The 13,227-nt window shown below is 38.2% G+C and overlaps 1 protein-coding gene across 1 annotated transcript in view; it reads right to left on the reverse strand.

Annotated features, from left to right (window-relative positions):
- Positions 1-13,227, reverse strand: part of Ankar (ankyrin and armadillo repeat containing) — a 54,233-nt gene that overhangs the window by 5,158 nt on the left and 35,848 nt on the right. The window contains exons 17-22 of the mRNA XM_023712335.1: positions 11,921-12,027; positions 9,409-9,531; positions 7,261-7,419; positions 6,469-6,586; positions 4,007-4,116; positions 1,216-1,425 (exon numbers count right to left, since the gene is read on the reverse strand). Of these exons, the coding sequence (XP_023568103.1) occupies positions 1,216-1,425; positions 4,007-4,116; positions 6,469-6,586; positions 7,261-7,419; positions 9,409-9,531; positions 11,921-12,027 (827 nt within the window). The remainder of the gene's footprint in view (positions 1-1,215; positions 1,426-4,006; positions 4,117-6,468; positions 6,587-7,260; positions 7,420-9,408; positions 9,532-11,920; positions 12,028-13,227) is intronic.

Genomic DNA, 13,227 nt, shown 5'->3' on the forward strand with positions numbered 1-13,227 from the left:
CAAAGTCAAAAATGATCATGAGGGCCAAAGAGATAGTTCAGTGGTCTAAGTGCCTGCCTGTCAAGCGCAAGGACCTGAGTTTGATCCCAGTACTGCATACTGTGTTCTCCACTGAAACCAGGTGTGGTGGTACATTCCTGTAATCCCAGTGCTCAGGAGGCTAAGACAAGAGGGTCACTGCAAGTTTGAACTGTAGCAAGATCCTATACCAAATACATAAATAAAAAAAAAAAAAAAAATCATGAAAGCAAATGTTTTTTAACTAATTCAGGACAACAAGTCACCCACAGCAGTGGGTGACCCTTCTTCAGGAAGTGTCAAAAACAAAGACGTGTGCCTGAAGTGAGTGGTGGTATTTGGAGGGGAATTAATCGCAGTGTTTTTTACTGTGAATTATTTTTTTAACCACTCTGTCTACTTTTGATTACACCTCCTATCTTGCATAGTTTCTTGTATATAACTATCACTACTTGTAGAGAAAACTTACAATGCAGCTTCATCTACAGAGGAAGAGAAAATGTGCCTGTAGTAAGCAGATCGTCGTCCCTTCTGGTTTTTCAGGGACTTGAATTTCCAGAGAAGTTGTGACGTTAAGGCAGCCTCTCTGAGCAAATGCCCTGCAGCCTTCACTGAAGCTCCGAACAAGGGGCTGCTTGAGCTGGTTTTCCACCTTGGGGATTTGCCTAGCTTTGGCTCAAGTGCAGAAGCTAAAGGCATGGCTGTGCTCCTGTGTAACTTGGAACTCTCAAGTGTACTTACAGTCCAATGCAAAGTGGAGTCTTGGATCAGGCATAGGTTTTAATCAGACCCCCAAGAACTATAAAACAGTAAAAAACAAAACAAAACAAACAAACAAACAAAAAAAAAACTATAAAATGGTCTGGCTACACAGGTCCCCAAGATATTGTATTGTTATCTGCACCCACACTTGTGATGCTGAACTGGAATTAAAACAGGTTTTGAGATGTGCGTCATGGGTCATGTCTCTAGTCCCAGCTACTGAGAAGGCTGAGGAAGGAAGATTGCCTTAGCTCAGGTGTTCCGGGTCAGCTTGGGAAACACAGCAAGACCTCCCTGTCATAAATAAACAGGCTTCGGTATTGGACACTGAGAAGAAAGTTTACCCTTCAGTAAAAAATACAAAGGCTATGCTCAATCTCCCCTCAGCTTTCCTAAATTCTCCTCTACCAGTAATCCAGCACTACAACTTCAGACATTGGCACAATACCTTAAAGAAGGAAGTCCAATCATTTGTTGCCTTTGAAATTCCTTTAAAAATGCTGGATTGATACTTGCATCTCTGCTGATATTGTTTCTTATACGAAGAAACTGATTAGGCTTATTCCTGCATTCTTTTAACAGAATGCGGAAACCATTTGCATTGTAAGTTAAGTATCCAAGAGCACAAGAGCATGCTGTACGAACCTAAATGAAAGAAACAATTCTTAATGAGTTTTGTTCTTAAAAGTGTCTAACCAGTACTTCATAGGCAAGTCTGTAGGTAGGTAAAACACACGTGTGTGTAAACTGATTGCTATTTTTAGATGGGAAATTAACAGCCAAGTCTTTTAGAGATGACTGGCCACCACCATTTATATGTTGTAGTTTGCAATCTTGACGGCATTTTAGAATCACCTGGAGTATTAAGGAGGTGTCCATCAATTAACTCTGAATCAATGTTGCGGTTTATTTTTAATGCACAACCAAGGTATGAATCTTTAAAATTTAACCTTTGAAATTTCAACCTTGGCTGTGCATTAACATCACCTGCGTAACTTTGACCATTACACCTGGGTCCCAACTCTAGAAATTCACTTAATTAATCTAGGATGCAGGCTGGGCTTGAGGGTTTTTCAGAACTGCTCAGGTGATTGTCAGCAGAATCTAGGAAAGAGACAAGAGGCCAAACAAGAAAGCACTGTTTTTCTCTGAACAACAAAGAAGCTCAGGTATGAGGCCATCAGACTCTAGAAAAAGTATTCATTGTTTAAAGGAAGTAACTCTTTGCCTGTGACTCAAGTAATCAGGTTGTTCATATGATGTACACTCCTGGGAAGATAGTTGGAGAGCTGGTAGCATAAACAGTTCCATAAAGTGAACAAAACACAAGGCTCATGCCTGGTACCAAAAAGCTGACGTTAGTCTTTGGCATCCAGCTGCCCTGTGTGCCCATGCATTTTCCAGGCCTTGATCTTGTGGCTCTGTTTTCATTGCGTGGCTCATGGATTAACATTGTCAGCTGCTGGGAGTTTATTAGAGATGCAGCATCTGGGACCCACCTCTGATGCATTGAGTCTGGAATTCTGAGAAGGGGGCCAACAATCAGTGATATAAATCTTTCAGGTAATTCTGGTACTCCCTAAAGTTGGAGAGTACTGCTCTCTCTCTAAAGAGAAGAGTGGGTGAATAGTCAGAAGCAAACCATTGCCATGGCTAACATGATCCCTCTCACATACCCTCACCTCAATCCTGCTCAGCAGGCCAAGAAAACCGACCTGTGGATTCTACTTTCATTTCTTCCAGACCATAGAAAAAATATTTTAGTGAGATCACCAAGTAACTAATTTTTATAAGATACTTTTATTTATTTTTGTATTTCTGTATTTATTTTTTATGTATTTAGTACAGGGTCTTACTACACAGATTGGACTCATAGTGATCCTCCTATTTTTAGCCTCCCAAGTGCTGGGATTACAGGCATGCGCCACCAGGCCCAGTCTCAGTTGCTGTCTCAGCGTGCCCCAGGGGCGGGGTCCACATGGCACAGTGGGGATGAAACCCTGGTCCCTGCGCCTGCTTAAGTATGTGCTTTAGTCCACTGAGCTATCTGGCTGGCCCTGTCAGGCACTTAATAAATACTTGCATTATAAACTTTTTATATTATCAATGTATTTATTCCTGCGAGGAACCTACTGTAGCATTAAGATGATTTATTTTGCACTTTTCCTTGTTTTTTGCTATTAATTCTGAGGCTAATTTGAGCAGATATTTTTAAACCTTCAGTTACAGTTAGTTGTTGTACTGCTTTTGTAATTAACATCCTGTTTAAGTCTTGGTGTTAAAACTTTCTAGGAATCAGAATGGCGAATGGCCAGTTTGATGACTTAGCTCTAGAAAGGTCATTAATTTTGCGATAAGAACACAAACTATATTATGTGATAGGCAACCAGAGGAAAACTTCTATAGTGAGATATGTGGAGAGTCAGGGTTATTTTCCCATCGTTTCTTTAAAGGTTATACTGCATCAGATGTAAAAGGACAAGAAAACAATGAAGACTAGAAGGAAAAAATGGAAACAAAGCTTTTGTGAATAAGGAGAAGAGGTTGAAGGGAGGAGAGAAGAGAGGGGTGAAAAAGCAGCAAGAGGTATCATGTACAGTACACATTTGGTACTATATCTAAAATATACCAATAAAATGAAGTAAAAGCAACTTCATTTTATATCTAAAATGTACCAATAAAATGAAATAAAAGCAAAAAGTAATGCTACCATGCAGTTGTGATTAACCTGGAGTACAACATTAACTTCCCACCTTGTAAAGTCTGCATGAAAACCACCTACGTCACTAGATATTGAATCACTTGCCATATTTCTTCCCCATCTGAATATAATATAAAAAGTCCCTTTTAAGTACAAACATAGTTTATTCTAATGCCATTATCTGTCCATGAATTTTATCCAGAAAGAAGATTGTTTCTAACAAAGCCAAGAGCACTGCCTCCTGTTGAACAAAATTTTATCAGTCTTCAAACAACACCTGGCTATCCTGACAACCGAGAAACCACGACCTCATGGCGTATCCCTGGAATGACATTAAAGTCAAATATAAAATCCCACCCTTCCCCCTGACTTGCCCACCACTCTTACACGGGATCCATAAACTCTCCCCTTCTCGGTACTCCTTGACTACTGCTAAATTATTTTTACCAGCTGCACCAGCCTCTCACATACTATATTTTCCTATTTTTTAGTATATTCAATTTTAAAATTCGTTTTGTTTTTTACCTCTTCTCTTCCTGAGTACAAGTGGTAGCAGAGTCGCTGAATTGTCCCTAATGTAATAAATGCTTCTGGGATGCCAGCTCTCGAGTGAGCCAGGCTAGCTATTAAATTTCCTATAGATCAAACAAGAAAACATGACTGCGTCATTTACATGATAAATCCATCTGCCATACTTTTGTTAATCGGTATATAGCTGTACATCGCTGGTATATGAAGAAGTGTATATGTATGTAAATGCAAATGAACTTTCCCCAAAATTATGGTTTGGTTTTCTGCACAAATACTAAAAATTAAACATATTTTAAGAGTAGAATTCTTTTTGTACGCCAGAGGTTTTCTTCCTTCCATGGCTTCAGATATATTTTTGAGAGTTTTTAAAAAATGACAATGAAATTAATAATTGAATGTCATAAGAAAATTCAGTATGTTCTTTTTGCAATTTGAATGGCTTTAAGACCTTAATGAAATTATAGAGCCAATGAATGTACTGCTTATTTAAACTTAAAATCATTGAAGTTCTAACTATGAAATAGTATTTGGGGACTAAAAATGGCAGAGTGACTCAGTAATTAAAATAACTGTCTATCAACACTATTTCATTCATATTGATATTTTAAAATTTAAATGTGTTTCTACAGCTGTGGGTGGATACTATATTTAGATACAAACCAAGTTTTGTTCTCTTACACATTTCCTGGCCTCTAGTAGAAGCCAAGGAATTCTTCCTTAGCTGGAGAAGCCTGGGTTGTAGAGAAAGCAAAAGTTGCCTAAAGCTAACCTATCTGCGAAGTTGAAAAGCTGCCTTTAAATCCCAGAAGTTCTAGCTGGGAAGTGAGACCCAGGAACAGATGGAGGGGGTGGAGAAGGTAGGAAGGAAGGCCTTAGTTTTCCAGTGCTCAGAGGAGGAGGAGGAGGAACGTTAGAGAAGAGCTATACACACAGAGGAAAACTTGACAGGTTGGTCAGAGAAATCCCAGTCTCTGCAGAACTTCTGTGCCTTTGTTTATTACTACTTTAAAGAGAAAAAACTACAAACAGTGAAACAGGTTATTGGGATGATTCCAATAGTTGATACATTAGTTTGTTACAGTTTGAGCTTCATAGCAGGTTAGTAGGACAGTTACATAGCTGATGCCTTGCCTGCTGTTGCCTTCCGTTAGTTAATCAGAGTACAAGATGCAGGTGTGGTATGTGTTTGAACATTATCGGCACACAGCATTCTTTTCAGGAACTAAGAGAACCCAGCTGTAAAGCTCTTAACTGTCTTGCGTACATCTATGTTTTTTTCTTTTTCCCTTTCTTCCTTTATCCTTCCCACCCCCCATCACCAGACAGAGAAGCGTGAGCACGAATCTTCCACTGCTGGTATACATTAGTTTGTCTTTTCTTTTGCACGTTTTTTCCCCTAGTTCACAATATCTGCAAAACCTCCATGCCTTTGGCGCCTGTTCTGGGAATTGTGTCAGCTGGGGCACAGTTGTATCGGTTGTCTTACACTGCTCCCAAGGCCTGATTGTCCTGGATTTAATTACTTTCTAGTAATTTCTTGTAGACATAGTTTCTTTAGTTTTCATCAAAAACTTTTCATTTGCTTAACTTTTTTCCTTGCCATGAAAATATGCCCCCAAATGATGTAACCTTATGGTGCAGGTGGAGCTTCTTTTATTCCTATCATGGGTGTATTTCAGTTGAGAAAAGGAGTGTTTATTTATTTATTTATTTATGTATTAGTTACCCACTGTTGATATCCCAGAAGTTCTATCTGGGAATCAGATAGTTCTATCGCTGTCTCAGCATGCCCCAGGAGTGGGGCCAGCACAGCAGGCCTGGGGACCGAACCCCCGGTCCCTGCACCTGCTTGCAGGTGTTTTAATCTGCTGAGCTATTTGGCTGGCCCTCTGACTGTCCTTCTGATGCTCTTTTATGTTCCCTTGGGAGTGGTATGTCAAGATACATGAACACCACTAGTCACCTTTGTGTGAGCCAGCCTGGCCTAGATAAAGTTACAGAATTAACATTGTGTCAGGAACTCTGTGGAACCATTTAGCTTTGCTGTGTGCCACAGAAGACACCTAAATACTAGCCAAATGTGCCTGGCTGGACAAAAGTAAATCAGACAGAGAAGCATGAGCACAAACCTTCCCCTGCTGGGATATATTACTGTGCGTATCTTGGTGGTGGTTCTCATAGGAGAATACTCATTTTATAGCCTGGGAAAAAAACAATTAGAGGTTTGAAAATGTCATTAGAAAAGTAAAAAAGTCCATGTCCAGAGTTAACTGCTGCTTTCAGGGTTCAGGGTGGATGTCCATTGTTAATACAGACTGACTGAAGGTCTACATAGATTAACATGAGTTCATTGTGGGACACGGGGCCTGACTTATTATTTCTCCTATTGCTCAAATCACAAAAATAAGTTTGGAAATGGTTTTGTGTGTGTGCAACCAGCACTAGTCATTTCTCACCTGTCAAGACAATAGTAGTATGCTGATAGGAGTACAGACTGTTCACTAAAATAGTGACGCCTCTTGCAGACAAAGTAATGTGGTCCACGTCTATGATGACTTTAGCTAACACAATAATCTAAAAGCAAAAAGATACATAGAATCACTGAACATTTCCTCCTCATCTTCTCTAAACTGTCATTTGTTGAAGAATATTCTTAGGTATTTGATAGGACCCAATAAAAGAGAAGCATGTGGTATAACAGAGAGGCGTTGGAGCACTTGCCCCTAACCAGTCAGAACAGTGACCATAATAGGTTGTATATTCTTCCTACAATGATTGCATATTTTGCATCCATGAGGTGTATGTTCATAGAAAGTACTTCTAAAAGTTAAAGGACAGAAAATGAAGAGAGAATAAAACTAAGAAGCCAAGTAATGTACTCATGATAGGGTTGAAGAATCCACATGATCAGCTAGTGATGCACAGTTAGAAAACCTGTCTTGGACACTGCTGTGTTTCTCTAGCTCTTTCCTTCTGATACAGGCCCTTACAGTAGGGTCAGCTGCCCATCGAGCCCACAGGGTTGTTACGAGCATCAGATGAGGTGTCAAGGCAAACGTTTGCTGGGACTTGTTGAATTCTACATGAGTGAAAAAATTCTCCTAGTTAATGGAGTTTTATGAAGTAGTAGAGGGGCTAATGTACAAAATACTAAATTTTACAGATCTGAAAACATCTTACTGGTTTATTTTTAATTTTTCACTGACAATACACTTATGAACTTGAAGTGTTAACTTCTGATTTTTTACCTGAAATGCTGCCATTGCCTTCTCAGTTTCAACTGTTGATTCAAGAAAAGGTTCAAAAATAGATATGGTGATTTTTCCACTTTCCAATATTAAAAATTGTTGAAAGCGATTATTGAAGGCAAAAAGGGTTAATGCGTAGGCTGCTCTTAAGCAAATATCCTAGAAATAGGAAAAATGTGTATTTTGTTTAGCTTGCTTCATTTATCATGTTAGATAAAATATTAGGTTTGAAATTCTTGCCCATTAAAATATATTTCATTCTATTCTTGGGAGTAAAATTCAACATTATTGAGGAAAACTAGTAAGAGAATTACCCCAGAATGTTACTGAACAGATAAAATGAACAGAGAAGTAGGTTGTGGTGGGAAGAAAAAGAGAAAACATGGTAATTTTCCAAGAAAATATTACTGTATTGAGTATGCAAATGAATAATCATTTAGCTAAAAAGAAACAGTTCCATCAACCTTCAACTTATTGTTGCAATATATTTTTATTTTCATTTGAAGATTTCAAAGTAGAGTGAACAAAAATAAAACTTCCCTTCCCTTGTATCAAACATTCCATTGCATAATCCAATCATGAAATGCAGGATTATGTTGTCTCTTTAAATAAGTTCTTTTGTAAAATTCAAATATGCTATATTCTACAGAGGAAGAGCAGAAAAACTATTCACTGTTGAGGACCACATTTTAACATTCTTAGGGTGAGCAAACTGCACTTTCTCTCTTTGAGGCAGTCGGCTTGCCTATGCCATTCATGTCTTAATATTAAAAATAATTCATATTAACATTTTTGTCTTACTATATGTATGACAGAGATGGCTCAGTAATTTTAGTGAATTTTTCTTTTTGCCACTATCAATCATTACATTAAGATGCTCTATGTGGATACTGAAGTAAAAGTAAGTGGATACACAGATAAGTTTGGCTGTGAGTTGATAATTACCGAAACTGTGCCAGGGGATGTTTAAGTCTGCTATAGTATTTTCTCTTCCTATAAAATGAATGTGTGCTTGAAAATTTCCATAGTAATAATTACACATGCATGCATGCACGCGCGCGCACGCACATGCACACACACACAGAGTCATGGGGCAACAGGTGAGAGGAAAGGTGTTAGGGACCATCAGTGAACTAAGGTTCAGCCATGGACCAAGCACAGGCTAACCGACTGGGAAACAGAACCTGGAGCCAACAAAGTAAAAAATGATGAGAAATGAGCCAAGGGCCACGCCTTGCATATTCGGGTCAAGAACAGGGGAGAGAGAGAAGGATGCTCGGAGCTGACCCATCTCCAGTTCTTTTCCATCTGGGTTTTGCTGCCTTTTTCCTGGAAATCTACAGTAGACAGGGCAGTTCAGTTTATGAGGTGTCTTGTCAGTTACATCCCAAAGTAAATCCCAACAGCGTGACTACTACTTCTATGCTGCCAGCGAGTATCAGGCATAAGACAAGAACAAAATCAGCTGCTTCCAGTCAGGAGGGCCAAATATTAACCCTCTAGGAGGAACGTAGTTTTCCGTAATTTTTTCCTGATGATCAACTATCAATGCTCTACTTCCTTCATTCTTTCATCCACCCACCTTCCCTTGGGTGGTTATGTCCCCTGGTTGCTGATTTTCCCTTTATATCCACTATATCTCTGAATGGGAGAAGAGTGCCTGATATTTATGCTTGCTAACATTTTTTTCAAAATTATATTAATAATTACTTTTAAACTATGCATTGTAAATATGTAAGATAAATTAACAACAGGACTAATTTTATATGTATCCTTTAATATTTTAGTTTTACAATATGAAAAATTATAATTTACATACACAAAATCAGGGCTGAGGGTATAGCTTAGAGGTAGACCACTTGCCTAGCTTGCATCTATGTAAGGCCCTGGGCTCAATTCCCTATGCTGAAAAAATAAGTAACAAAAATATATTGCATTTTCTATGAAAAATACATATTACCATAAATAATATATAAAATATGCATCATAACCCTTACAAACTAGTGACCTGCAGAAAGATTGTTTATATTTCTTTTCTCAAATAATACATTTGATTATTGCCATGAAAGAGCTTTGATGATACTTGGAGAGTGTGGCCTAAACACTAACTACTTCTAGATGAACTTGAATATTTTGTAAAGGTTTTACCTTATCAGTTGAGTGCAGAAGATAGAGGACATCAGAATATTTAAACCCTTCATTTTCTTGTAATTCTTTCTGTAGTTCATCATTCCCGAGAACAATGCATGCCAAGGAAAATGCCACTTCAACCTAAATATGTGGTTTGCAGAAATTATTTGTCCTTCATTGGATAAACATTTACACAGGATGTATTATAGAAACATACTGTAAAATCTGCTGAAATATAATACAACCACTCTAGCTCTCTGGCACTTAAAGAGTAACACAACTTCTGAAGGAAGAGCTCATGATTTTTATCTCTGGGAAATAACCTTCCCTTCTGCTTGCTGGGGTCACCTCAGTGCCTGCTGAGGAAACAGAGGAGGCCACTGTGGTTAGCAGGGCGTTAAAGGGAGTCTCATGCCCTTATACCTCAGGGTACAGTTGCATTCCTTCCACATCTAAAAAAATGTGTTTAAATGTTTTCTGGAATGGTTTATAAAGCTGAAATTGCCTGTCAGCTACAGATCATCAAGCTGTACAATTTTAATGAACACATACTAATTTAAATAAAGCTTTACAGAAATAAAAAATATTTTTTTCCTCAAGATTTGGAGTCATTAGCATACACTCCGAAGCCCAGTAGAATGTGAGCTTTGTATATTATTGGGACTCAGATGAGTCTTTAAGCTACACTAAGGCTGGGGAGATGGCTCAGTGGAATAAGTGCTTCCCTGGTAAGCGCAAGGGCCTGAGTTCAATCCCCGGTTCTGCAAAAAAAAAAAAATTAATTAATAAAAAATAAAAACAAAATTTAAAAGTGCTATACTATGTGTTTCCATGAAAACTGTTAAGAATAAAAACATGATTACTTAATTATTGTGAAATATTGGGTCCATTATATAATTGTATGTTGAGGAAAGTATTGAAAATATATTGAAGCATTCAAATATAGATGGGTGCAGGAAACTGCTTCTCCATGAAAATGCACATTTTAAAATAAAATGTATTTTTGTGGCACTTTCCCATAGTTTCAAGAAACTTACTTGTACACAGAAGGTCAATGTAGTTTTTAATTATAATTCAAGCCACAATACTGCTGGCGCACACGCGCATGTATGTATTTATCCAGGGATCGAACTCTAGACCTTCAGCATGCCAGTCAGGTGCTTATGCCACTGAGCTTTCTCCCTTTTTGTTTGTTTTTCTTTTTTCGTGTGCTGGCATGTTTCTTCCTTGTATTTCTCTAATGATCTTTTAATAATTTTTTTGTGTCCAAAAGGTACACAACTTAGGGCATCTTTTCATAAAAAAAGAAATTCTAGGGCTGGGTAGATAGCTTGGCCATCTAAGCACCTGCCTGGCAAGCACAGGGACCTGGGTTCAATTCCTTGAAACCTGGGGTTCACCATGCCAACCACCGAAACAGGGTGTGGTGGTGCACATCTATAATCCCAGTAGTGGGGAGGCTGAGACATGAGGATCATTACGAATCCAAGCTGCATGGTGAAGCCCTGTACCGAAAACATAAAGAAAAATAAAAGATTACATTTTAAACAACCATATCCAGTAGAATCAACATTGCTGTTTGCTTACATCTTTTTCACCTGTGTTGTTTCTATTCCATCACCTCTAGCACATCCAATACCAAATTTTGAGAGGAAAATGGATTTTTGGTTATGTTTTTTTGCCATAAAATTTACTATGTTTATATGATGAGTTTCTAAAGCCTTGGTGAAACGATTTGAGTTGATGGAAATATCATCTTATCCAGGGCATTTTACGAGAGGTAAATGGAAGAGTGCAAAACTTTTTGGCGACCTGCAGTCATTCTCACCGTATCCCGCTGTAATGAACCCACAGCGACCCGCCAACATAGGCTGCTTGCAGGGCAGCGGGGCTGCTTAAATGGCTCTGTACTTGTGGTATGCACTTGTACTTGAGAAATGCCAGTGTAGGGTAATCACCCTCCCTGCCCGACCCAACCTTATCAGTCACTATGGGAGGAAGCGGAGAAGATTGTCTGCAAATATGTAATTAAATAGCCAAAGAAAAACTTTCTTTGAAGAGTAAGGGCAATGGCTGGGGAAGTGGCTCAGTGGTCTAAGTGCCTGCCTGGCAAGCTCAAGGACCCAGGGTTCGATCCTCAATACTGCATGTTGTGTCCGTCCCATGCTGTGCCAGCCATCAAAACCAGGTATGATGATGCATCCCCTGTAATCCCAGCACTGGGGAGGCTGAGACAGGAGCATCACTACGAGTCTGAGCTGCAGAGTGAGACCTTGTATCAAATAAATAGATAATTAAATAATTAAAAAACAAGACTTTGTTGTCATATTTGAAGGAATCACATTTTAAATAAAAATTTACTGTGTTTATAGTTGGTAGCAACTGTTTTTGTTTAAGACAAAAGGTTTTAGTAAAATCTTCAAATGTTAAATGTTTATGTTTGGGAGCTTATATTAAGATACAAATTATTCTTAAAATGATCTGTCTATTACTTTTACTATATTAGAAACATTTACACCTTGATGTATACCTTAATGTTAGGCGAAGGGTGTTCTCTCAGTAGCTGCATAAGTACCGGAAAGGCATTTTCATCCACAATGAAGTGTTGGCTAATGGGATTACTTGTGTGGGCAACACCTACAAGAAGCTACGCGTCAGTGAGCTAGACTTTTAACTTTATACGTGGTAAAGTCAAACATAGCTTGATTATTGGTTCATAGACTGTCTTAAGGTAATGTCATAAGTAAAGTACAAAAGTAGATGCTACATTGGCACTATTTTAAGAGTTCTCTATTAATTTTTAAGAGGCACAGTGATTAAACATAGAGACTATTATTAGAATTATGAATGGCTTTCTAATACACAGCAAACAAATTAGAAAGATCCCATATTATCAAGGAATGCAAGAATAGTACCATTTATTAAGGTATTTATAGTTATTTCCCTCAAAAAGCTGATTTTTGCAAAAATGACTGATGTGAATCACTACATTACGTGCACTAAAAAGACAATCATACTGCCTCCCAGTAGAGCATGCTACCTTAAATCTCAAGCCTAATTTCAGTAGGTAGCTCTGGTCATCTCTTCTTAGCAGTTATATGCAAACAATTTTAATTCTGTGTGGGTTTTTGCCAATTAATGTCATGATACTCACAGATATGTTTATTTATTTGAATAAACTACATTAGGCTCAGAGAGGCCATCCACACATTGTTCTCTAGGGAAGTCCGGATAGGAGCAGAGAACGTTTCTATTTCCTTTCCCTTCTCCACCCCGCATGGATATGGACAGATTAACTAAGGAGAAAAACTGTGTGGTGTGTGAAAACTGTGAGTGTGTATGTGTATATTTTTTTTCTAGCATTTTATAAGTACTTACATTTTATACCAGAGTCTGGCAAAAAAGTAAACAAACACTGTCTTCTGTGGCTGATTTTTTTAATCAGGAGAGTGAATTTTGGTTTTGAAAAGAGTGGGTCAATTTTGAGTAGCTGACCTAACCTTACTTAATAAATTTACATTGACCTCTTGGGATTATGTCTTGATTACACACTTTTATTTTTAAAATTGGTATTGGGGATCAAACTCAGGACCTTGTACTTGTGAGGTAGGCACTTATGCCACTGAGCTATCTCCCTCGCAGTCATGAATATCAGGACTAAGTTCTCACAAGCAAGAAGAAAAGTTTTGGAGCTGATCCCTATGATCCTCATTCATCTAGAGTACTTTTGAGGAAATACAGTGACCTAGAAATGAGTCTTCTTGCTTGTAGGAAACAGTCTGTAACCTGTCCTCTGCATTCATAAAGGTTAGAAAAGAACCCAGATATTTATATTAT

This window comes from Octodon degus, unplaced genomic scaffold (assembly GCF_000260255.1).
Source record: "Octodon degus isolate 3935 unplaced genomic scaffold, OctDeg1.0 scaffold00025, whole genome shotgun sequence".
In the NCBI taxonomy this organism is placed as follows: domain Eukaryota; kingdom Metazoa; phylum Chordata; class Mammalia; order Rodentia; family Octodontidae; genus Octodon; species Octodon degus.